This window comes from Pseudophryne corroboree, chromosome 6, assembly GCF_028390025.1.
Source record: "Pseudophryne corroboree isolate aPseCor3 chromosome 6, aPseCor3.hap2, whole genome shotgun sequence".
Taxonomy (NCBI): Eukaryota; Metazoa; Chordata; class Amphibia; order Anura; family Myobatrachidae; genus Pseudophryne; species Pseudophryne corroboree.
Genome location: NC_086449.1, coordinates 623,754,188 through 623,781,271, shown reverse-complemented (window position 1 = coordinate 623,781,271; position 27,084 = coordinate 623,754,188). Strand labels below are relative to the sequence as shown.

The 27,084-nt window shown below is 43.3% G+C and overlaps 1 protein-coding gene across 1 annotated transcript; it reads left to right on the top strand.

Annotated features, from left to right (window-relative positions):
* Positions 1–14,822: 14,822 nt before the first annotated feature.
* Positions 14,823–17,385, top strand: POU4F3 (POU class 4 homeobox 3). Its single transcript, XM_063930538.1, has 2 exons — positions 14,823–15,090; positions 15,419–17,385. The coding sequence occupies exons 1-2, from the start codon at positions 14,971–14,973 to the stop codon at positions 16,310–16,312; spliced, it is 1,014 nt and encodes a 337-aa protein (XP_063786608.1). The 5' UTR covers positions 14,823–14,970; the 3' UTR covers positions 16,313–17,385.
* Positions 17,386–27,084: the final 9,699 nt, after the last annotated feature.

Genomic DNA, 27,084 nt, shown 5'->3' with positions numbered 1-27,084 from the left:
GTCCAAATCACTGGAAGAAAATTACAAAATCACTGGAATTAAATAGCAGTAATGTCGGGAATAATATCAAATGGCAGTACCACTGGACATATACGGAAGTGTCAGACAGGATGGCACTTTAAAAAAAAATAGTCCCCAAACAGCACATGATGCAAAGAAAAGAGAAAAACAGGTGCACTGTGCTCGCTGGACGGCTAAGCTAAGCAACACAAACACCTCAATACCACAGGAATTATTTGTTCTAATCAATGGTATTATTGGTTCAAATCACTGGAAGAAAATGTCAAAATCACTGGAATTAAATGGCAGTAAGGTCGGGAATTATATCAAATGGCTGTACCACTAGACATATACGGAAGTGTCAGACAGGATGGCACTTTAGAAAAAACTTTTTTTTTTATATGACAGGGACAAACCCACTGTCCTAACAATTAGCAGGGCTGATTAAACAAACAGCCAGGGGGAAACTCCTGAATCCAGTTTCTAACCCTGGGTAATAATTTTTATTACCTGGGATATAATAATAATCACTAAGGCTCCCCTGTAGTGATGTAGATGAGATTGTGGACCCCCATATGGGAGTCCTTCCGCATCACGCTGAGGACGCTAAGGGAGTAGAATCCAACCTCTGAACCCGTGCACCTGGTGAGGGTGCAGACTTTCTGCTCTTTCTATGGCCTAGCCTCGTGCAGAAGTAGGCCCTCCCAAATTTTCTCGATCTGGCAGCCCAAGGGGACTGCATCAGAGAAGCAGAGTTACGTCTTCTCACAGGTGGTGCTGCGGAAGGATTTGTATTCAGAGTGTCCCCAAGCGGTGTCTCACCTGCGAAGGGGAGGTACCTCTTGGATTCGGCGTCTGCGTTCCATTGGCGGATCATAGACCTCTGCGAGCCGCTACTGCCATGGAGGATGCTCTAGAATTCATCAGCCCAATGTCCCTCATGGATTTCACCATGAATTTAGCCGAATCCTTTATGTGACCTAGAATCAAGACAACATCATCCCTATGGATTGTATCAAGGTCTTCTATTAAATTGTCTGACTATTTTAACATAGCCCTAGCTACCCAAGTGCATGCAATAGTGGGCCTAAGGGCGGCTCCAGTAGCCGTGTAAATGGATTTTAGAGTTGTCTTTATCTTGTGGTCAGTCGGCTCCTTTAACGAGGCCGAGCCTGGTACAGGTAATGTAATTACCCCTGATGGCCTGGACACCGAAATGTCCATTATGGGAGGAATCTCCCATCTCCTTATATCCTCCTCAGGAAAGGGATATGTCTTAAGTACTTTATTGGGGATGTGAAAAACCTCTTCTGGGTTTAACCAGGATCTTTCAAATAGGGTATTCAACTCTTCCGAAACCGGGAATATCACTAATGATTTTGCAGTTAGCATACAGGAATTTTTCTCAATTTGTATAGGTATTTCTAACACATCCCTTATGGCATTGATAAATTGCTGAATTTTATATACCAATCTATCATAGTGCCCCCCCTAACTTCTGTGTCGATCCCTGTGTCGGCATCAATGTCCGCGTTGGCCTGCAAGACCTGTGTATCAGGAGCTGAGGGGGTCCTAGATGAAATGGACTGATCCATATCTAGAGCATTCTTTGTAGCTTTTTTCCAGCAACTTAATAGAGTATGCCCTAATGAACTCTGGGGAATCTTATTTCCTAGGCTATCCAGACATTCTGTCTCCATCTTAATGGGATGAAACCACTCAAGGCAATCCTGAGTACCTGGTACAGACTCCTCTGAGGAAGACACCTCCACAACCTCCAAAACATTTTGTTCTGACATGACACTGACCAGTGATACTGAGCACTGATGAGGATACTAGAACTGACACTCGGCAGTGAGAACAGCACTGGACTACTGTACTGTAGTATTATATACTGGTCACCACAATGCAGCACTGATACTGAGCACTGTTCAGGATACTAGAACTGATACGGAGCAGCTAGATACAGCAATGGACTACTGTACTACTATATACTGGTCACCACAATGCAGCATTGATACTGAGCACAGATATTGAGCACTGTTCAGGATACTAGAACTGACACGGAGCAGCGAGAACAGCACTGGACTACTGTACTGTAGTATTATATACTGGTCACAACAATGCAGCACTGATACTGAGCACAGATATTGAGCACTGTTCAGGATTCTAGAACTGACACGGAGCAGCTAGATACAGCAATGGACTACTGTACTGTACTACTATATACTGGTCACCACAATGCAGCACTGATACTGAGCACAGATATTGAGCACTGTTCAGGATACTAGAACTGACACGGAGCCTATGAGAACAGCACTGGACTACTGTACTGTAGTAGTATATACTGGTCACCACAATGCAGCACTGATACTGAGCACAGATATTGAGCACTGATGAGGATACTAGAACTGACACGGAGCAGCTAGATACAGCAATGGACTACTGTACTGTACTACTATATACTGGTCACCACAATGCAGCACTGATACTGAGCACAGATATTGAGCACTGTTCAGGATACTAGAACTGACATGGAGCATCTAGATACAGCAATGGACTACTGTACTGTACTACTATATACTGGTCACCACAATGCAGCACGGATACTGAGCACAGATATTGAGCACTGTTCAGGATACTAGAACTGACAAGGAGCAGCGAGAACAGCACTGGACTACTGTACTGTAGTATTATATACTGGTCACCACCAGTGCTTAAAGTGGTCCTAGAGAGGTGGTGGAACTCACCCCCCTCTCCACGGCACTAACGCAACAAAGGTATTGCGCGCGCCGTCACAAAAAAGGGGCATGGTCTCATAAAAGGGGCGCGTTACACAATAGTAATAATGCCCACAGTAGTAGCACCCCATAATACACATAATGCCCACAGCAGTAGCGCCTCTTACACAATGCCCACAGTGGTAGTGCCTCTTATATAGAGCCCATACTAGTGGTGCCCCTTATGCAATGCCCGCAATAGCAGTGCCTCTTACGTCCCCAGGAGTGATGCCCCTTATGAAGTGCCCCCTTTACAATGCCCTCATTAGTAGTGCCCCCAGTAGTAATGTTGCCTGTAGTAATGCCCCCAGTCGTTTAGCCCCTGTAGTTATGCCCCTTGTAGTTTAGCCCCAAATAGTAATGCCTCCAAGTAGTAATGCCCCCAGTAGTTTAGCCCCTGTAGTTACGCCTCCAGTAGTAATGCCCCTGTAGTTATGCCTCCAGTAGTAATGCCCTCCTGTAGTTTGCCCCCAGTAGTTAGCCCCCTTGTACTTTGCCCCCAGTAGTTTGCCCCCTGTAGTTTGCCCCCAGCAGATGCCCCCCAGTAGTTTGCACCCAGTAGTAATGTCCGCCAGTAGTTTGCCCCCAGTAGTAATGCCCCAGTAGTTTGCCCCCAGTAGATGCCCCTCTGTAGTTTGCCCCCCAGTAGGAATGCCCCCCCAGTAGATGCCCCTCAGTAGTTTGCCCCCAGTAGTAATGCCATCCTGTAGTTTGCCCCCAGTAGTTAGCCCCCTTGTAGTTTGCCCCCAGTAGCTTGCCCCCAGTAGTTTGCCCCCAGCAGATGCCCCCCAGTAGTTTACACCCAGTAGTAATGTCCCCCAGTAGTTTGCCCCCAGTAGTAATGCCCCCAGTAGTTTGCCCCCAGTAGATGCCCCTCTGTAGTTTGCCTCCCAGTAGTAATGCCCCCCCCAGTAGATGCCCCTCAGTTGTTTGCCCCCCAGGAGTAATGCCCTCCTGTAGTTTGTCCCCAGTAGTAATGCCCCCCAGTAGATGCCACCCAGTAGTAATGCCCCCAGTAGTTTGCCCCAGTAGATGCCCCTTGTTAGTTTGCCCCCCAGTAGTAATGCCTCCCCAGTAATTTGCCCCCAGTAGTAATGCCCCCAGTAGTTTGCCCCCAGTAGATGCCCCCCGTAGTTTGCCCCCAGTAATAATGCCCCCTTAGTTGTTTGCCCCCAGTAGATGGCCCTCAGTAGTGTGCCCCCCAGTAGTAATGCACCCCCCCAGTAGATGCGCCGCTACACAAATTAAAAAAACAAACACAACACACCATACTTACCAAGCCCCGCTCCGTGTCCGGCCGCTGCAGTCTTCTGTGCGCCCGCTCCTCTGCACTATGGGAGAGACGTCATGACGTCTCTCCCATAGCGCGCACTGAGAAAGCCGGAAGCCGGAGCTCAGTACTGAGCTCCTGCCTCCATCTGCCGCTGTGCAGGGAGACGGGCGCCCGCTGGTAACACAAGCTCAGCGGGCGCCCATCATTTCCCTGTGCGGCGCCGGGGACACATGGGTGAAGGTGAGCCAGAGGAGGCGGAACTGCGTTCCGTCTCCAAGTGGAACTGACGGAACACAGTTCCGCCCCGTTCCGGCTCACTTTAACCCTTGGTCACCACAATGCAGCACTGATACTGAGCACAGATATTGAGCACTGTTCAGGATACTAGAACTGACATGGAGCAGCAAGATACAGCAATGGACTACTGTACTGTACTACTATATACTGGTCACCACAATGCAGCACTGATACTGAGCACAGATATTGAGCTGATATTGCAATTATTCCAAAATACGGAAAAATCCGATATCCAAAATACTTCCGGTCCCAAGCATTTTGGATAAGGGATACTCAACCTGTATTTTAATTTATTTATTTTTAATCCTTTTCTATTCCATATTTATCTGTTGTGTTTGAAGATGCACTATTCTGAGTATTGTGAAAGATTATTTGTCAGATATTTGAACACAGACTATCGGGGAGATTTACCAAAGCTTCTAAAAATGAAAAACAGTGCTATTGCCTATAGCAACCGATAAGATTCTAGATATCATAGAATCTGATTGGTTCATTTTTAGAAGCATTAGTAAATCTACCCCTTTCAGCGAGATTCAGAGATGGACACTAATATTGGCGTCACTGCATCTTTTTACACAGTGCAACTGCAAATTTGTGCTACTGCAGCAGCCTTTGGAATTCATATAGAGACGCCTATCAGCTGCATCTCAAATCTGACGCTTTGTGCTATCTACTGGATTGAACATGCCCAATGTACTCTTGAGGAACCTTCTTCGACATCATCACACTAGGAAGTTGCCAGCTTTCAGCACATTGGCTTTGCATAATCACATTAGATTAGTATCACTGGAGCTTCTGGCCACACTGAAAATTAATGTAAATAATGCATAAGGAACTCAAGGCACAGAGAGGAAAAGTGTATTTTATTGCTGGATAATTTTTCCCAGTAAGGTCAGTGTGTGGTAATAATTGTACACTGGATAGAGGGGGAGATGTACTAAACAGTGAAAAAGCGGAGAAGTGAGCCTGTGGAGAAGTTGCCCATGGCAACCAATCAGCATTGAAATAACATTTATAATTTCCATACTATAAAATTAAACAATGCAGCTGATTGGTTGCCATGGGCAACTTCTCCACTTGCTCACTTCTTCACTCTTTTCACTGCTTAGTACATGTTCCTCTTAGTCTTTTGCTCATGCTACACTATTAAAATGTAATGCAGATATGGGTATTAGTGCATTTTTTTATGCAGATTCTACTTCTTTGCACACCGCATGTGCATATAAAATTTGTACACATCTATCCTTATGCAGGGTTGGCCACATTTTGTGCTTATGCCTCCTTACGCTTACAGAGAATAAAGGACAATGAAAAGGGAATGCAAACGATGGCTGAGAACATGTTCATGCAAATACATCTAGACCACAGCAAATGCGCTTATGAACCTGTCAGGTGACATATCACTTCTGGGTGCTCGACACCTGTACAAAATAACACTAATAATGATGACTACAGCAACCACTGCTGATTGGCTGAGTGTGTCCACTGATATTATCACTGTTATTAGTGTGGCTCATGCAATCTATTTGTATAATTTAATAGATATTTCCAGTCGATCCCTGACTGGAAAACAAATTCCCATTTGGTTATTTAAAGAGTAAAGCCCCATACACACTAGCCGAGCCCCTGCCGACGCCGATATTGGCGGTGGCGGTGACCCACCGGGGTGCCGGCATTGGCAAGTGCATATACACTTGCCGATGCCAGCGGGGAGGGGAGGGGAGTGGCAGGGGGCTGGCTGGGGGGAACGACAACCATACTGCATCTGCAGCATGGCTGTCGTTAACGAGGACCTCCCTCGTCTGTACATGTTCAGACGAGGAAGGGGGTCATTAACGATGTACAGGAGCACGCATCATTAACGATAATGAGTGTACGCCCTTTCTGAGCGATATTGTTAACAATATCGCCTAGTGTGTATGGGGCTTCAGACAACAGATGCTAGTATTTAATTGAACTTAAAGAGTACTTTTATTTGTGATTCTATCTGTGTTTAAGTAGTATTTTTTTTAACATGGTAAATTTGATTTATTAATTATCTTTAACACTATCCACCGTCCAGAGAGTGAAAGGCTATCTTATGTTTCTGATACTTCATAAAGTACTATACTGTATATGATTGTGTACTGTAACTTAAGCATTTACTGCTATCAGCATTAGCCACACCTCCTGGAATCACTAAGCATATACTGGATTCTCTTGGTGTCAACATGCGACACAAATAATATTCTCTCTTGGCATAAAATTGCGGCATTTGCTAGCCTTGTCAAGCTGGGCGCATGCGCCAAACGCATCTTTTTTAGGGGGCACATTTTACACCTCTATTTTTGTCACAAAAATACAGCAAACTGTATATGATCCCATTAATGTTCTTTGGGTTTTATTTGTGTGTTTTTTCAGTTCTCCATGACAGGTCCTCTTTAAGGTTAGACCTATCCATGGTGCTGAAATATCGCACACCATCAATCTTTAATCTTCAATCTGTATAAAACAGGTTATCTGTTTTGGATTTATATAGTACAGAGAAACATTCTCTGTAAATCAATGTCATATTGCATGATTTGTCTCCAGGCCTTTCTTTCATATTTATTTTGTAAAATTACTGAGGATCAAAGTAATCGTAATCAAGAATTCTGTTCCAAAAGCAAATACACTCCCTATTCCAAAGCAAAATCTAAAGTACTTAGCCAAGCAAGCATTTAAGGAGGAGCATCAAAAGAGTCTTAAGAATGATCTAAACACATGCGTATTTAGTTTGAAATGTTCTAGAATGAATTAGTGAAGGTTTGGAGGAATACATAAAATGGTTCATCCAATGTACAGTATAACTAATGCTAATTGTTAGGCAGAAATATTTACAGTCATTATATATTGTAAAATGGGTACTTGTCATAAGGACTCTTAGGCAGGTATTCTGGTAAAACACAGTGTCTTTATTAGCATCAGTCACTGAACATAGCTTACACAGGTTTGGCCCCGGTCACACAGGGGCCAAACCTGTAACTTAAAATGAACAAATGAAAAGTAAATGTCTTAGCACTCCCTGTGCCCAACAGTCATTCTGCTGCAACGACCTGCTGCCACCATCTGCCATGCTCTCCTGGCACAGCCAACGTCCACAGTTCTTGGCACTACAAACTGCAGCCTATTTGCTGGCCTCTAACAGGCATCAGTGCCCCTTGCAGTGGGTGTAAGGGAGTTTTAAACCCTTCTCCTGCTTCTAACTTCCTGTTGGCTCTGGGTGAGCTGGAAAACCTGGTCTTTTCCACTTGGAGCTGTGCAATCCAGAAAGCCTGGAGTTCCAAATTACTACTGCAGGTGAAGAACATGCAGATCTTGTTTTCCTCTCTCTTGAAGGAAGCTGATCTCCCAGAAATGTGGGCAATTGTGGTGAGACAAATGCCCTCTTACCACAATATTTTGAATATGTTTTTAAAAAAATGGGAAAATAGTAGAATGTACAGTATGTTTGTTATAGACTAAATAACAAGATAAACTGCAACCTTTAAACAAGGGGTAACTACAGCAAGCTCCCTGCATGTTTACTCTTAAGGTCCTCTGATAGCCAAAGGTACAGTAACTAGTCAGGAAAGTGTAATTCTGAGGACATGTCTGGAACCCTAGAATGTAGGGGGGTTCTACTCTGCCCGATGACACCTGCACTACCTCCCTCCTATCTAATCAGCTTAGGCTGAATAGAGATCCCACCCAGTGTGTTCATATCTCACAGTCACAGATGAAGGAGGTGGTTCGGTGGTACCAAGATTGTGACCTGCGGACTTGTACAGTAATGGAGAGTGAAGCCACTTAGTGTCTATGGTAAGGATATAACTACTTGGGTTTTGGACCGTGCAATGTGTGGACCATCCTATTCATTGAGGTGCGAGTACCTGGGAGGTAGGCTTGTTGCTACTGGATCGGCATTATAACTTTTAACATACTTGCGCTGGCATGTGGTGTTGCTACAGTGTCGACATACTGTTGACCTGCCATTCTGAAACATTTTAAATTATGAAATGACCTAGGATCTGTGTCTTTGTTTTTACAGCCTGTGAGTGCTGCCTAAACTACCTGTTATATTTATGCACGTCTTTGGATTTGTAAATTAGAAGATACCAGGCACTGCAACTTTGTTATAACTTGTGTCGACCCCATTGACTGTTATATATGCCCTCTACCTTGGTCTCCCAGCAAAAGAATTGCACCACTTACAGCTGGTGCAAAACACAGCTGCCAGGCTGTTAACCGACCAGCCCCGTTCTAGCCACATAACACCCATTCTCTACGCCCTTCACTGGCTGCCTGTAAGATGGCGAATCATCTTCAAGATTGGCTTACTGAGTTTCAAAGCATTACATGACCAGGGCCCAAGGTACCTGAAGCAGCTTCTGACCCCATACTGCCCCACTCGATTACTGCGATCTGTAGATGAAGGACTTTTAGCAGTACCTAGAATCTCCCGTAATTCATCTGGGGGTCGAACTTTTAGTCATGCGGCTCCGACTCTATGGAACTCACTTCCCCGCACAGTGCGAGAGGCCCCAACTGTAGAATCCTTCAAAAGTCGACTCAAGACTTTCCTGTTTACTCATGCATTTCCATAATGTCCCTTTAGTATCTACATGCTTCTGTATTTTATGAAAAGCTTTTCTGTACTTCATTATTTTCTGTACTATATTATGCATCTGTTAAGCGCCTTGAGTCCTATTGGAGAAAGAGTGCTATATAAATAAAATGATTATTATTATTATTATATAAACACACACACACACACACACACACACACACACACACACACACACACACACACATGGTAGTATTCAATTCTTTCCATCACCGTCCACACCTGTTCTGTTTCTGCTGATGGGCATGGTACCATCATTTCAGCTCGCTACCCCTGGGGTAGCGAGGCACCCTAACCCATTATGCAAAACCTGATTACTATGGGCGTGATATGTGTGATAACTAGTGATGAGCGGGTTCGGATCCTCGGAATCCGAACCCCCCGAACTTCACCAATTTTACACGGTTCCGAGGCAGACTCGGATCCTCCCGCCTTGCTCGGTTAACCCGAGCGCGCCCGAACGTCATCATCCGGCTGTCGGATTCTCGCGAGATTCGTATTCTATATAAGGAGCCGCGCATCGCCGCCATTTTCACTCGTGCATTGGAGATGATAGGGAGAGGACGTGCAGCGTTCTCTCAGTTTCTGTGTTCAGTGTGCTGCAAATATCTGTGCTCAGTGTGCTGCAAATATCTGTGCTCAGTGTGCTTGCAAATATCTGTGGTCAGTGTGCTGAAAATATCTACGTTCTCTGCCTGAAAAATGCTCCATATCTGTGCTGCATTGCAGTATATAGTAGGAGGACAGTGCAGAATTTTGCTGACCAGTGACCACCAGTATTTTATCAGTACAGTACAGTAGTCCACTGCTCTACCTACCTCTGTGTCGTCAAGTATACTATCCATCCATACCTGTGGTGCATTTTAGTTGTGCGCAGTATATATAATAGGAGGACAGTGCAGAATTTTGCTGACCACCACTATATAATATATAGCAGTACGGTACAGTAGGCCACTGCTCTAACTAGCTCTGTGTCGTCAAGTATACTATCCATCCATACCTGTGGTGCATTTTAGTTGTGCGCAGTATATATAGTAGGAGGACAGTGCAGAATTTTGCTGACCACCAGTATATAATATATAGCAGTACGGTACAGTAGTCCACTGCTCTACCTACCTCTGTGTCATCAAGTATACTATCCATCCATACCTGTGGTGCATTTTAGTTGTGCGCAGTTTATATAGTAAGAGGACAGTGCAGAATTTTGCTGACCACCAGTATATAATATATAGCAGTACGGTACAGTAGTCCACTGCTCTACCTCTGTGTCGTCAAGTATACTACAAAAGTTCAGTAACATTACCCAAAAATCAAAATTAAAAGCGTCTGATGAGAAGCGTAAACTTGCCAATATGCCATTTACGACACGAAGTGGCAAGGAACGGCTGAGGCCCTGGCCTATGTTCATGGCTAGTGGTTCAGATTCACATGAGGATGGAAGCACTCATCTTATCGCTAGAAAACTGCAGTGCCACTCCTAGATGGGCCAGGTGTTTGTGTTGGCCACTTGTGTCGCTTAGCTTAGCCATCCAGCGACCTTGGTGCACCTCTTTTTTTCTTTGCATCATGTGCTGTTTGGGGACTATTTTTTAAATCTGCCATCCTGTCTGACACTGCAGTGCCACTCCTAGATGGGCCAGGTGTTTGTGTCGGCCACTTGTGTCGCTTAGCTTAGTCACACAGCTACCTCATTGCACCTCTTTTTTTCTTTGCATCATGTGCTCTTTGGGGACTATTTTTTTAATCTGCCGTCCTGTCTGACACTGCAGTGCCACTCCTAGATGGGCCAGGTGTTTGTGTCGGCCACTTGTGTCGCTTAGCTTAGTCACACAGCTACCTCATTGCACCTCTTTTTTTCTTTGCATCATGTGCTGTTTGGGGACTAGTTTTTAAATCTGCCATCCTGTCTCACACTGCAGTGCCACTCCTAGATGGGCCAGGTGTTTGTGTTGGCCACTTGTGTCGCTTAGCTTAGCCATCCAGCGACCTTGGTGCACCTCTTTTTTTCTTTGCATCATGTGCTGTTTGGGGACTATTTTTTAAATCTGCCATCCTGTCTGACACTGCAGTACCACTCCTAGATGGGTCAGATGTTTGTGTCGGCCACTTGTGTCGCTTAGCTTAGTCACACAGCTACCTCATTGCACCTCTTTTTTTCTTTGCATCATGTGCTGTTTGGGGACTATTTTTTAAATCTGCCATCCTGTCTGACACTGCAGTGCCACTCCTAGATGGGCCAGGTGTTTGTGTCGGCCACTTGTGTCGCTTAGCTTAGTCACACAGCTACCTCATTGCACCTCTTTTTTTCTTTGCATCATGTGCTCTTTGGGGACTATTTTTTTAATCTGCCGTCCTGTCTGACACTGCAGTGCCACTCCTAGATGGGCCAGGTGTTTGTGTCGGCCACTTGTGTCGCTTAGCTTAGTCACACAGCTACCTCATTGCACCTCTTTTTTTCTTTGCATCATGTGCTGTTTGGGGACTAGTTTTTAAATCTGCCATCCTGTCTCACACTGCAGTGCCACTCCTAGATGGGCCAGGTGTTTGTGTTGGCCACTTGTGTCGCTTAGCTTAGCCATCCAGCGACCTTGGTGCACCTCTTTTTTTCTTTGCATCATGTGCTGTTTGGGGACTATTTTTTAAATCTGCCATCCTGTCTGACACTGCAGTACCACTCCTAGATGGGTCAGATGTTTGTGTCGGCCACTTGTGTCGCTTAGCTTAGTCACACAGCTACCTCATTGCACCTCTTTTTTTCTTTGCATCATGTGCTGTTTGGGGACTATTTTTTAAATCTGCCATCCTGTCTGACACTGCAGTGCCACTCCTAGATGGGCCAGGTGTTTGTGTCGGCCACTTGGGTCGCTTAGCTTAGTCACACAGCTACCTCATTGCACCTCTTTTTTTTCTTTGCATCATGTGCTGTTTGGGGACTATTTTTTAAATCTGCCATCCTGTCTGACACTGCAGTGCCACTCCTAGATGGGCCAGGTATTTGTGTCGGCCACTTGTGTCGCTTAGCTTAGTCACACAGCTACCTCATTGCACCTCTTTTTTTCTTTGCATCATGTGCTGTTTGGGGACTATTTTTTAAATCTGCCATCCTGTCTGACACTGCAGTGCCACTCCTAGATGGGCCAGGTGTTCGTGTCGGCCACTTGGGTCGCTTAGCTTAGTCATCCAGCGACCTTGGTGCAAATTTTAGGACTAAACATAATATTGTGAGGTGTGAGGTGTTCAGAATAGACTGGAAATGAGTGGAAATTATGGTTATTGAGGTTAATAATACTATGGGATCAAAATGACCCCCAAATTCTATGATTTAAGCTGTCTTTGAGGGTTTTTTGTAAAAAAATCCCCAGAATCCAAAACACACCCGAATCCGACAAAAAAATTTCAGGGAGGTTTTGCCAAAACACGTCCGAATCCAAAACACGGCCGTGGAACCGAATCCAAAACCAAAACACAAAACCCGAAAAATGTCCGGTGCACATCTCTAGTGATAATGGGGATAACTTTAGAAAGAAGATTGGGCATTATATATAATTTGAATACAACCCATAGAGTCTGTCTGTCTGTCTGTCTGTCTATCTATCTATCTATCTATCTATCTATCTATCTATCTATCTATCTATCTATGTCTCCATCCCATAAAATGTTCCTTCACAGTACATTGGATTTTCATTGAGTAAGGTAGCAAATTGATGTCATTGTATAACACAGGGTTTCTCAAACTCAGTCCTCATGTTACTTTAACAGTACATGTTTTCAAGGTATCCTCAGGAATAATTAGTACAACCTGTAAATGTATTGTGTTAAGGCCCATATCCACGGGCAGAGCGATGTGTGCTGAGCGTGCGGGAGGGGACGGGGGGAAGGGGGGCGCTCATTTCACCCAGCGGGTGAAATGAGCAACCTGCTAGATTGAGCCTATATGCAGGCCAATCTAGCACTAGCGATAGCGATGCGCGGGGCTGCGTATCGCCATCGCTGTAGGGGGTACACACGGAGCGATCAGGCTTAAAATCGAAGCAATCTAGTTAGATTGATTAGATTATCGCTCCGTGAGTACCCCCCTTTAGTCAATTAACACAGCTGTGTTCCAGTGGCAGATGCTGATATATCTTGTAGATTTATTGGTACATCTGCCTGTATGTATGACTGACCTGCCGACCAGCCCGTATGCCGGCCACGGGAACCACCAACAATGACGTCACTGCCAATTCCTGTAGCCAGGCATGTCAGATGGCAGATTAGTGTGTATACACAAGATTGTTTGTGCATAAACGTTAAACTTGTCACACACTTTCCGCTTATCTGTCCAACCAGTCAACTAGCTAGCTGATTGGAATGAAAATCTTTGCAAGCAAATTACAATAGATCATTTTCTATGAAACACTGGAAAATTAATCTAAATATTCATTCAAACAAATTGCTTAAATCACACAGAGCTTTTGCCAGTCGTACCCAGCTATAGGATAAACCACCTGATGCACTCTAGCATATTCTGACAATTTATGCAGCAATGTGGACACTACAAATTATTCTGTAAAACAAAGGGGGTAATTCCAAGTTGATCGCAGCAGGAATTTTGTTAGCAGTTGGGCAAAACCATGTGCACTGCAGGGGAGGCAGATATAAAATTTGCAGAGAGAGTTAGATTTGGGTGGGTTATTTTGTTTCTGTGCAGGGTAAATACTGGCTGCTTTATTTTTACACTGCAAATCAGATTGCAGATTGAACACACCACACCCAAATCTAACTCTCTCTGCACATGTTAAATCTGCCTCCCCTGCAGTGCACATGGTTTTGCCCAACTGCTAACAAAATTCCTGCTGCGATCAACTTGGAATTACCCCCAAAGAGAAGTAACTGCCCGCTCTCATACTGGCACCTCCGCAGCACTGGGTAACAGTGTAGCTATGAACAGTATATGGAGTCAGACATGCCAGCCCACTAACATTGGGGACACTTGTCCTCCCGCTCCGCTCACAGCGCAACACAACCATAGCAGAATCAATTCACCTCATGTGTCTCTGACACGTGTGTGTGTGTGTGTGTGTGTGTGTGTGTGTGTGTGTGTGTGTGTGTGTGGTGGTGGTGGTGGTGGTGATGATGATGATGATGGGTATAGGTAATAATTGCATCTAATTTGTTATCTATTGAATACGTGTTGCTGTACTATGAAGATTTTCCATATAAATATTTATTAATCTACCTGAAGTATTTCACAAGAAAGTCCACTGTGAGCAGCGCAGCACACTTGTCATCTAATGCCCCACTGCTTATTTTAACACTTTAATAACTTTTGCCGTATCAGCGTGTTTTTTTTTTTGCTGTACTATAATCAATCTATCTAATATATATATATATATATATATATATATATATATATATATAATTATTTTTTTCCTTATAACACTGGAAAATTATCATTAATCAGATGGTTTGCACATTTCCCATTCTGCATTATTTAGCAATTAATCATTTTGCACGAAAAACTGGAATAAAAAAATGCATTTTCTTCTTCCACAAGCCAAGTTGCTGTTTCTGCTGTAATATAGTAGAACATGGGACACCTTCTTCAGATAACATCGACAGCTCAGAGATGTGTAACTAATAACGGATTTCATACTGTACAGTCTCCAATGCTCATCTCCTGGGCTCACAACCGGCCCACTCACTGCCTGCACGTTCCAGGTGGTATCATATCGCCATGCGTCACAGGCGCATCTCTTTCAGTGCAAGGGGCTCCCTTCACCGGGCTACTTACTGTAGCCGGAGCCTGGCAGCACGCCTGCGCACACTGGCTGCTCCTATTCTTGGCATGCTGGTTGTAAGATGAGTGAAGAAGCAGGTGGGGAGAGAGAGGGAGAGAGAGAGAGGGAGAGAGAGAGAGGAGCTGTGTCATTGTAAATAGCTCACTATAACTGTAGCAAGCCACCGAGACATCCCTGGATCTGTCTCAGGGCTGCCTACCTGCCAGGTGAGCAGAGATGATGGCCATGAACGGTAAGCAGCCGTTCACCATGCACCCAATGCTCCAAGAGCCCAAGTATTCCAGCCTGCATTCCAGCTCAGAGGCTATGCGCAGGGTCTGTCTGCAAGCCCCTCAGGTATGTACATCAGGCATAATTACAGCTTTAAGGCACATTTTTGACAGGCACTTGCTTAATGTTTATTTCATGCCACCAGTACAATTGCATGTCTCTGAACCTTTCTCTTTCTCTCTCTCTCGCTTTCTTTCTCTCTCTCTCTTTCTCCCTCAGTACCTCTCCCCCTCTCCTGTCTCAGATCCACATGTCTATCCAAGCAAAGCTTCTGCCTTCATATTAATTTTTATGACCTGAGCTTTGAGGAGGAATCTGTGTGCTTGAAAATGTTTTTTAATCCTGACTTGACAGTATTCCCCACTGACACCAATATGCGCATTCTTGCTTGCAGCTCCAGGGCAATATATTTGGAGGCTTTGATGAGAGTCTGCTGGCCCGTGCTGAAGCTCTGGCGGCTGTGGATATTGTCTCACACGGAAAAAACCATCATTTCAAACCAGACGTAACCTACCATACGATGAGCAGTGTCCCATGCACTTCTACCTCCTCTGCAGTGCCCATCTCTCACCCATCCACGCTGACCACGCACCCCCATCACTCAGTGCACCAATGCCTGGAGGGAGACCTGCTGGACCACATCTCACCTACTTTGACTGTAAGTGGCATGGGGACAGCTGACCACTCAGTGATGTCCTCTCAGATCCATCCACACCACCTAAGTGCCATGGGACACCTGCATCAGGCCATGGGAATGGGCCATCCTCACTCTGTCTCTGCTCACAATGGGATGTCCTGCATCAACGATGTGGAGTCCGATCCAAGGGAGCTGGAGGCTTTTGCAGAAAGGTTCAAGCAGAGGAGGATAAAACTTGGAGTTACCCAAGCAGATGTTGGAGCAGCTTTGGCCAACCTCAAGATCCCAGGTGTTGGGTCTCTGAGCCAGAGCACCATCTGCAGGTTTGAGTCCCTCACCCTGTCCCACAACAACATGATAGCCCTGAAACCTGTCCTCCAGGCTTGGCTAGAAGAAGCCGAGGCTGCCTACAGGGAGAAGAACACAAAGCCTGAGATCTTTAATGGGAGTGAGAGAAAGCGCAAACGTACATCTATCGCTGCGCCAGAGAAGAGGTCCCTGGAAGCTTACTTTTCCATCCAGCCCAGACCCTCTTCTGAGAAAATTGCAGCCATTGCTGAGAAACTGGACCTTAAAAAGAATGTGGTTCGAGTATGGTTTTGCAATCAGAGACAAAAACAAAAAAGGATGAAGTACTCTGCAGTCCATTAACTGTGGGGATTTGCAGACCCTTTTTGAACTTTTAGTAGAGATATACAAAAGAGCAGGGATCTTTATTGAGAACTTCTGAGGACTTGCAGTAAATACACACAAGAAGCCATCCTTTGACTTGTTTGTTTCCCCAATCTAAACTCTGTGTGATCCAGCCAGATATATAGTAAAGCAGTTTTTGGATGATGGTGCCTGAAGAAACTGGTTTTCCTGCTAGGTGCAGTAATATCATCTGACTTCTCCTACCCCCACTTCCACATCAGGATAGTCCAGTCTCAGCTGTATTGGTACTTACCACTACATTGCAATACATGTATCATCTCAAACACTGGTAAATGACAATGCTTGCTGTTCCTGTACATGTACAGTATAGTCCCCTCACAGTGTTGCATCAGTCGCATATAAGTTTACTAGAATTTGCCACCTTTGCAGTTTCACCCAAATGTTAGCTGCAGATGGGAAGCTTCACTTTAACGCAATGAACTTGCACAAGCACAGTAAGAAGTGGGGTATTTTTTCTTGTTCTTTCTTTTGTGTTCTATCCAGCAAAAGTGATAAATAATAAATTAGAACCGCAAAGCATTTTACAACTGGGGGTTTTCAGTTCTTGTTTTTGCGATTCTCACACCATATGTACCGACTGGAACTTAAACAAGTCTCCAATTTATTTGTAATTTGGGAGCTGTACACAGAATTGTCTGATACACTCACAGCTGACTGTACTATACACTGTGGTTAGAGGCTCTCTGTTACATTACTAGTGGTTATTCTGCACAGTGACTGTAGCTAAGTGACGATCAATATGCAACAGTTTGCCTTCTGTCTGTACTGACACTCATTTGGTTTGTCCTTCTTTTATCTCCACTCTGTATAATACACAAATTGAAAAAAAAAAAAAAAAGAATCAGGTCCTTTTGTAAATTCTTCATCTCTCCCCAACCTCTCGTCCTTTATGCATATAATATTTTATGTCACTGTATTTGGTGAAGTTCATGTGTTTGCGTGTGAATATTTTTTTTGTTCTTTGAATACAACCTGAGGTTTAAAAAAATGTTTTATTTCCACAAATCAACATCTGCAATAAATACTTTATTTTTGAACTGTATTACGTTTTTTTTTATGCTTGCAATATATGACATGCATGGATAAGTGTAATTAAATTGTAACAGTAAGAGAACACATTTATTGTAGAAGCGATAGTAATAAAGGATAGCGAGATACAGTAGATAGATAGATAGATAGATAGATAGATAGATAGATAGATAGATAGATAGATAGATAGCTAATAGATTCCTGTAGTTGGTACAGCATGAGTTCTTGAATAATAGATAATATCTAGTAACTCCGGTGGCTTCATTAAGATACATTCTGATTTATTAAATATGTCCGACAATAAAATATTAACAATTACAAAATATTTTCTTTGCAAATAGTAAAAATAAATAGGTGTAGAATTAGTTTTCCTAATCTTTACTCTATAACTGTTCTAATTATTATCCCAATAATAATACTAATACTTATTGTTAATAATGATAATTATAATTAAAATAATATTATTGTTGTTTAAAAAAATATTCAACAGGTTAATGTCATGGGTGTAGCCCCACATTTCTGATTGGTGTCAATTTATTAAATACCTATTGTACTACCCTTTTCTATACCGCAGAAATAAAACGTAAAATGTGGCAATAATGCAATTATTCTGATTTGCTTGTAAAGGAAATGTATATAAACACACGCCTTTATCAAACAGTGCAGATACAGAATCAGATTCTAAGCTCGGAGAACACACCAGTCCGACCACCGATTATAAAGGAATGCGATTTGTAAAGTTTGTATAGGTGCAAAATCCTCCTCAGATGGTGATGATAAAAGTTCATTTGTAATTCTCTGTTCTAAACTAGGCGTTTTATTCATGAGTCCCAGAAGCTTCTCTAAGATTAAAAATTAATGCTCACAGCACCAGCATCTTCTGCATATTTCACTGTAGCATTTCCACGAGTGTCAAACATCAAACCTCACATCACGGAGAAAGAGTCTGTTCAGAGTTAAGAAGACGAAAAAAATCAGGTTGGCAACTCATTATTTTAATATTCTGATCTCCTCTGAGTTAGTCTTGTAATAATATGCCTGCTACAGTATGTTTAATCACCCCAATGATTTTCTTTTTTCCAATCAGATGTGCTTTAATAATAAATGCCCTTATGCCATTACATTATATTGCGGGTTTCGAAAATTTAAAATAAGCCTAATGCAATATTAATTGGGTATAGTGGTATAAAATAGCAGGGAATAGAGTCCACGCTTCATAAGAGGCTTCACCCGTGTCCGCCAGGATTTCAGGGTATATACATTTGGGAGTTTCGTACGCAGGTAAGAAAACTCATTATTTGCAATATAGTTTCTGCTGCTACAGTACTTTACAAAGACTCCTGCAGCGATAGTTTCAAGACAGGAGGAGAATACTTACAGTTTATCTAATCCACTCAGTTTCATCTTTTGTCTTGTTAATAGTTCGTATATGTTGGAGTTTTATAGACTTTTTTTCCACAATCTACTTTACTTTTATCATCCCATTAGCAATACCATAACTTTGCTGGGTGTGATTACATTTATATATACAGCAATAAGACAGCATATAAATAAAACAAAAACAAAATTGTTGATTTTTAGCCAACACTACCCAGGCTATACGGGATTAGTTTGTACTCGTTCTTTTTAATAATAATAATAATAATAATAATAATAATAATAACAACAACAACAACAACAACAACAACAACAACAACATCATCATCATCATCATCATCATCAATTAATATTAGCTGCATAGACTTTGTGGTTTCCTATAAGTGTGATTGGTGTTTATTTCTAAATAATATTGAACTATGTACCTGTCCAAAGACCTTTGCACGATTATCGATCATTTTTCTTGTTGTACAAGACTATTGAAGAGTATGTTAGGTTGGAGTGATGTGAAATTTATTACTATACAGTAATACCACGCTATCGGTACGGTTACATTATACGATGTTTAACAGCAATATTAAAATGGGCTGGTCCAGTGAACTTTTAGTGCTCGGTCTTTAGAGAGCTTTTACTAGTTGATAAACGGAAATTCTTAACATTGTATACTATTAATATTATTTATCACACATGGTTCCAACCATAAACAGCGACAGCGTTATATCATCTTCTCTATGTATTAATGTCATTGACTAGAAGATTTTACAACGACTTCAGATAAACTGTACGACATTCTCTGAGTGCCTACAAATCCACTGTATCACTGTTTTAACTGCAGTCTGGACCACAGAGGTGCAGTTACCTGGCAGATCTATAGGATTTATCTCCTTGGAGTACACTAGTCAATTACAGCAACCAGGAGACTATAACAGCATTATTCGTTTTAGCATCAAAAATAGTTTAGATGGATAAAGGACATGCAGTCAATGAAATATAAAAATGTTCCTTATATAGTAAAATTAATCCCAGTAGCTCTGGTGTAACACTTCACACATATGATATTCAGATTTATGTATGAAAAATTCACATACACCTTTTTCAAAATGATATGTTATGTAATAAATAAATTTATTTCTTACACCATTATAAATATATTTAGAACTTTTTTTTATATATATAGCACTAGTTTGTTTTTGAGAAACTATAACATATAATATTGATATGTGTCTGTTATAATGAGAATTTCAAATAAAATAACAACCAAGTCTTAGAAACTTGGAAGAAAAAAATACATAGGTTCTGCTCCAAATTATGACACTGAGCCTCTACATCTCTGACTGCCAACTCCACACTGATAAATACAGTCTCTATACAGTACATCATCAATCAGAGCCATAAGGGCTTACTTTATATGCACTCAATTTCCACCAAACCAAAACTAATTGCATGCATACCTCTAGGCCACTCTGGGATCTGATCAATTAGTCATTAGGCACTCCATTAGAAGGGTTTTAAGCTTGCTAGTATAAATGTCCACTGTCAATTTGCTTGTAATTGAGTGAATCAAAAAGACTCAGCTATTAGAACACAGAACATGAATGATGTATACCAAGTTTTATTATACAAAATATTAATCTATTACAACATGTACTTTTATTTCTGTGTCCCCCTGCTATCATTAGAAGACAATGCAAGACACTTTATCACTTTGGATATTTTATTGCTACTAGTAAGCAATTATTACAGGTATGAATTTATGTCATGAGACGTTATGGTAGCATGTTGGCCTTGCTTGTCATGAGTGCTGGTATTATTTATCTGCCAATGTCCCGTGCGTAAGGGTGACATGTAACATACTGTACACCGAGCTAGACCAAGATATGGTACAAGAGAAATATAATCATGATTATTCTGTTGTGATATCATGTCAATTATATTATTCTAATAAAATAATAGTGAAATCATTATGGATTTCACAATTATTTCAAAATCAGTGCATTATATATACACATCACATGCCTATATTATACAAATGATATAACAAGTAATTACTGTTGTCTGTTGTGTATATATTTTCAGCATTTGCATGATTATGAAATTATAGTTTTATAATACACAAGTGACATTAATAGGACATTGACTGAAGGTCCATCGGTGATCTCTACCTTTTGTCCTCTGTTACAACCTATTATGACTTGTACCTCCAGGACTTCTTCAGTGCTACACCTAATGCATGATACTTACCTCCACATCCCATTAATGAAGTCTGTTGCAGGGGTGATTTACAGGAGGGTCGCAGTGCACTAGGAATTACCAACTAGCATCAATGAACAGTACATAAAAAGCACAATAGAGGATTACAATTTGTACTTAGATTTTATAGATTATTATTTATGAAGAGATATATATGATTCCATTCATATTTTATATTCAGAATGGCCTGTCCTTTGTGTCACTTATCCCTCTATCTTTTCTGGACATATATTATAATATCTCTATAACATAGATACTTGTTAGTTATGAGGGCGCAACTTTAAATATGGACTCCATCCACTTGTTTGTTATCTCAAGTATGTGTGCCACCGCATTTGACACAGGCACCACTTAGCATGGAGGATACCCTGTCCTTTGCTCATTATACCCACCAGGCCTTCTCCACCTGTAAATGACTCACAAAGAGGGAAATGTATCAAGCTCTTTTTTGCTTAAAATCATGTGGGAAGTGCAGTTTTCGCATGATTTAAGTACCAAGGCTATGTAACCATAGCCTAAAGCAGGAGATATCACAGAAATATCTTAATTAATTGAAGACTGCAGTCTGACCCTATCTATCAAGCATCAAACATCATAGAGTTTCTGAGTTTGGCCCCTCGCTTGTGCCTGCAGACATTTTTGCATTTCCTAATTTCCCAGCTCTATACAAAACACATGGGGGGCATATGCAATGCAGCTAATTGTCACATATGACCTATTCAATTAGTAGCTGTAAGGAAAAATGTGCAGTAAATGTAACTGCTGGCCTTCGAGAAAACCCATGGATTCCTGGCACTTTATGTGGAATCTATGGTTTAGCATACATTACCTGTGGATTTACCACACAGGTATAATGCTGACTTATTGAATAGCTCTGTGCATTAAACCCAGAGCTTTCCCCAAGTGGTAAACGCCGCAGGTAATTGGATATTCCCCACGGAGTAGCCTCTGTTGCAGGAACTGGTGCACTGTCGTACTGTTCCTTCTAACATCAGTAATAGAAAGTGATACCCCTTTTCCACTAGCTAAATTTACCCATGATTTTGCATGGGGGCGCGCATCAACACAGGATTTTAGTAAGTGGAAACGGCTCAACACGGGTCGAGTGACCCTGGAATCCTACCCGGGTAGCTGCCTGGGTTGGACACGGTAACACGGTAATGACCTGGGTATTGTGCAGTGGAAACGGTCATTACCCGTGTTTCAGAACCGAGTAACGAGTGACAAATAGGCTTTTACGGTATCCGGTTGCTAGATAGAAGTGTCTAGTTAGACAGTCAATAGATAGACACCATATGTAAGACAGACATTAGGTCAACAGGGTCAAAAGGTCGACAGGGTCAAAAGGTCGACATGAAAAGGGTAGACAGTATAAAAGGTCGACATGGTCAAAAGGTCGACATGAAAATGGTCGACAAAAAAGATAGACAATTTTTTTTTTAAATTTTACATGTTTTTGGACTATTTCATACCTTCTCTATCCATGTCAGCATAGAGGTGGTTATAAACCTTGTGGCGAGCGCAGCGAGCCACCGAGCCCGAAGCGTGGCGAGCGAAGCGAGCCCCGCGAGGGTATGCCCTTCTACAATTGGGGGTCCCAGATGACAAAACTATCCACACAAACCACAAAAATGAAAAACACATGGTGTCTACCTTTTTTATGTCGACAATTTTCATGTCGACCATTTGACCCTGTCGACCTTTTGACCCTGTCGACCTAATGTCTGTCTAACATAGGGTGTCTATCTATTGACTGTCTAACTAGACACTATCTATCTTTTATACCACACCCGGCTTTTACAAAGCTTACCCGGGTTAAGTGGAAACAGATCCGACCCGGTAATAACCTCCTGTGTCGAAGTGCAGTGGAAACAGCAACATGACCCTCTCCAGGAGGGACAGAATGCTTCTGGACTTCCCTCTTAATTTATGATTGCCATCACCTGTGGTGAAACATCTTTCTTATCCATTTACCTGTTCAAAACAGGTGCCAGCAATCATACATTAAGAGGAAAGTCCAGAAGCAGAGCATTGTGTCCCTCCTGGAGAGGGTCATGTTGCAGGGCCGGTTCAGGCCCTTTTGGCGCCCTGGGCGGAAAAAAAGGGCATGGCTTCATACAGGGGGCGTGGTCAGTTACGCCCCCTGTAGAGTTGTGCCCCCATTTGTGCCCCCTGTAGGAGTAGTGCCGCTTACACAAAAAAAAATCAATACTTACTATCCCCGCGCCTGATTCCCGACTGCTGCAGACCTCCGCCGACGCCGCTCCTCTCCTCGGATCTATGGGACAGATAGACACTAGAGGTCAATTATGACCCCTAGCGTCTGTGTCAGTCCCACAATGCTGTGCGGTGTGCGATGACATCATCGCGCACCGCATAGCAAAGGTCCTCTCCACGAAGGGAAACTAGATGGGTAGCGTCTAGTTCCCTTCACAGCGGGGGACTAGCGGGGGACACAGAGGACACAGCGGGGGGCACAGTAGCACAGAGCGGATCTTGCCATGGTGCGGCGCCCTCCGGATGGCGCCGGTGCCCTCCGGAAGGCAACACCCCGGGCAAAAGTCCTTCTTGCCCGTGGCAAGATCCGCTACTGTCATGTTGGGAGGTATGCACCTATGTGAACCATCTGTTTAACTGTGCTGTGTGTGCAGGGATATGTGGGGAATTAACTGTCTTTAACATGAGTATGCAGTCTCTTACAGAAAGCTTTAGCCTCTTTCATAAGAGACTGGGATAGTATACCTCTGAACCTGGTCATTGTAATGTGGTACAAAATGACCTGCAGGGCATTATAATGTTACATAATATGAACTTTAGCACTGTAATGTTGCACAATATGAAGTGGAGGCAGTGCCGTTTCTTGCGGCGGGCGAGCCGTGCAACCGCACGGGGCGCCCACCGCGGCACTTTGCGTGTCCTTGTCTGCTCCTCCTTCCTCTTCCCGAGCACTCCTGCTCGGGGGGCGGAGTTTCGCGGAATGACGCGATTGCGTCATGACGTCACGACGCAATCGCGTAATTCCACGAAACCACGCCTCCCGAGCAGGAGTACTCGGATGATGGAGGAGGAGCAGACTACCTGGAAGGAGGAGGCGGCCGGCGCAGGGAGGTGAGGCGGCCCGACTTCGAAGAGTGGGAAGGTTCTGTATATGTAAGTAGTCTCTCTCTCTCCCCCCCTTCCTCAGCCCCCCCCCCCCACTTGATACCTGTCTGCCGCACTGTATTTAATGGGGACACCTGCCTGCCGCACTGTATTTAATGGGGATATCTGCCTGCCGCACTGTATTTAATGGGGACACCTGCCTGCTGCGCTGTATTTAATGGGGACATCTGCCTGCCGCACTGTATTTAATGGGGACACCTGCCTTCCGCACTGTATTTAATGGGGACATCTGCTTGTGTACTGTGTAAAATGGGGACACCTGCCTGTCGTAGTGTATAAAATGGGGACACCTGCCTGCGTAGTGTATAAAATGGGGACACCTGCCTGCGTAGTGTATAAAATGGGGACACCTGCCTGCCATACTGTGTAAAAAGGGGACACCTGCCTGCCGTACTGTGTAAAATGGTGACATGTGCCTGCCGCACTGTGTAAAATGGGGACACCTGCCTGCATAATGTGTAAAATGGGGACACCTGCCTGCCGTAATTTATAAAATGGGGACACCTGCCTGCGTACTGTGTAAAAAGGGGACACCTGCCTGCCGTAATGTATAAAATGGGGACACCTGCCTGCGTAATGTGTAAAATGGGGACACCTGCCTGCCATACTGTGTAAAATGGGGACACTTGCCTGCCGTGATGTGTAAAATGGGGATACCTGCCTGCCATAATGTGTAAAATGGGGACACCTGCCTGCCGTACTGTGTAAAATGGGGACTTTAGATTTTTTTATTTTTCCCTGTGGTGGCCGTGATGATATCAGATGAGGCCACGCCCACTTTAATGAGCCCACGCCCATTTTAATGAGGGGGGGGGGCGCATTTTGAAATCTCGCACTGGGAGCCAAATTGGCTAGAAACAGATCTGAGTGGAGGCACTATAGTGTGGCATAATATGAACTGGGTGCACTGTAATGTGATATCATATAAACTGGTGACACTGTATGTTGTGATGGGACTTATTCAGGTTTTGTTAGCAAAACAAAAACGAACACTAATGGGCAAAACCATGTGCACTGCAGGTGGGGGAGATATAACATGTGCAGAGAGATTTAGATTTGGGTGGGATATGTTGTTTCTGTGCAGAGTAAATACTGGTTGCTTTATTTTTACACTGCAAGTTAGATTTCAGTTTGAACACACCCCACCCAAATCTAACTCTCTCTGCACATGTTACATCCGCCCCCCCTGCTAACAAACCCAAATAACCCCCAATGTTAATTGGAAGTACTGTGTTGCATATTGTGTACTGGCAGCCCTACAATGTGACATAATGTGAACTAGGCCATACTATGGATCATACAATAAACTAAGGCACTACTATGGGGCATAACATTAATTAAGGCACAACTGTGGTTTAGAAAATGAAACAGGCACTACTATGGGGCATAAAAGTAACAACTGTCCCTGATTTTATGAGTGGGAGAATACCTGACTGAATATTTGATGTTTGTGTGCAGAATATCATTAGTACCTGAGCTGTATTTGCTGATACAAAGTTTACTATTGAAGTGACTATTATAAACTATAGTTTTGGTCCTTTTCGTCTACATTTCAGTATTTAGTAATACTCAAGGGTGTAAACAAGGTTAGTTTACTGTCAGGTAACAACATCAATACAACTGATCCCCCTAAGCTCTGTGGAATGAAAGCGTTAATAACATATTCTTATGAGAACTAAACACTGACGGGCTGCATCAAATTTCTGCTGTCCACTGCAACCCCCCATCTCAATGGATGTTCCTAATAAGTTCAGTGAGAAAACTATAATATTAAAAGCCTCAACTTAGAGGAAACAGTGATGTACCTACAAATCCTCCAATATGATATCAATAGAGTGATTCCAAAAAGATGGCATTCAAATGAAAACAGAAAAATGCACTATAGATATTATAAAAAATATATAAGACTTAGGGGTCTATTCATGTAGATTTGTGGTAAAGAATTGTTACTTATCACTATAGATCGCATCAATTTGTTGCGATCCATAGCTTGATTAAGTAGCAATTCATGTAACCTGCCTTGTCTTGTGGTGCGATGTGATATAACCGGGTCCTGCAATCCCATCTTCTTGTTCTTTTACACTGCGTTATCGGGGGGTGGGATGTTTCCCTATATGTGTGTGGTGGGTCAGTTAGCTGGCTGCAGGGATAACAGGAGACTGAGCAATCCCCCTCACTGCAGGACACTGCTGCTGCTCCCCCCTCGGACCCATTTGCACCTCCGGGACTGGGCGCTGCTGCGGTTCTTCCTCCATCTCCCCAGCCCTCCTGCACCTTCGGTAAGCGAGCCAGCAGACAGCGAGGTAGTGGCAGAGCGAGGGGCACAGGGGGCAGCGGGAACTGTAAGAAGGAGGTGACCCGGCATATGCATATATCGGGTCACCTATGTAACTATAGTGGCGGTGGGGGATATATGTATATATATTAAGTACTCCAATGGGTACCAACATAGGGGACACATACAATTTGAGGTCAATGGGTTAACAAGATCTAGCAAATCTTTACCCATTGCTTAAAGGTTGTGTCTATGTTACCTTCGTGCTCAGGACCTGGAAGTGACAAAACGGGAGGGCAGGAGAGAACGTCCGCCCTTACCCGCCCTTACAGCACCTAAATGTTTGCTTTGTTCTCCGTTCGTTTGGGGTAATTTTTTTCTCTATGCAGCATTGGACCCTCGCGGGCTCGCTTTGCTTGCCACGCTTCAGGCTCGGTGTCTCGCTTCGCTCGCCACACTTTACTATTCCAAATTGATTGTGACACGGACCCAGGGGGTTATGGGGAAGGTCTTCTCCATGAAGGTAACCTAGACGCTACCATTGCTTAAATGGCAGTGGAAATGGACACAAAGGTGGGCGGAGCTACTGTTGAGGAGGCAGGTGATTGGTCGAAGG

What these genes read in the sequence shown, in the direction of transcription:
- POU4F3 (XM_063930538.1), top strand. Translation starts at nt 14,971, where the DNA reads ATGATGGCCATGAACGGTAAGCAGCCGTTCACCATGCACCCAATGCTC. An exon ending in TCTGTCTGCAAGCCCCTCAG is followed by an intron (nt 15,091 to 15,418) that starts GTATGTACATCA and finishes TCTTGCTTGCAG; the next exon opens with CTCCAGGGCAATATATTTGG.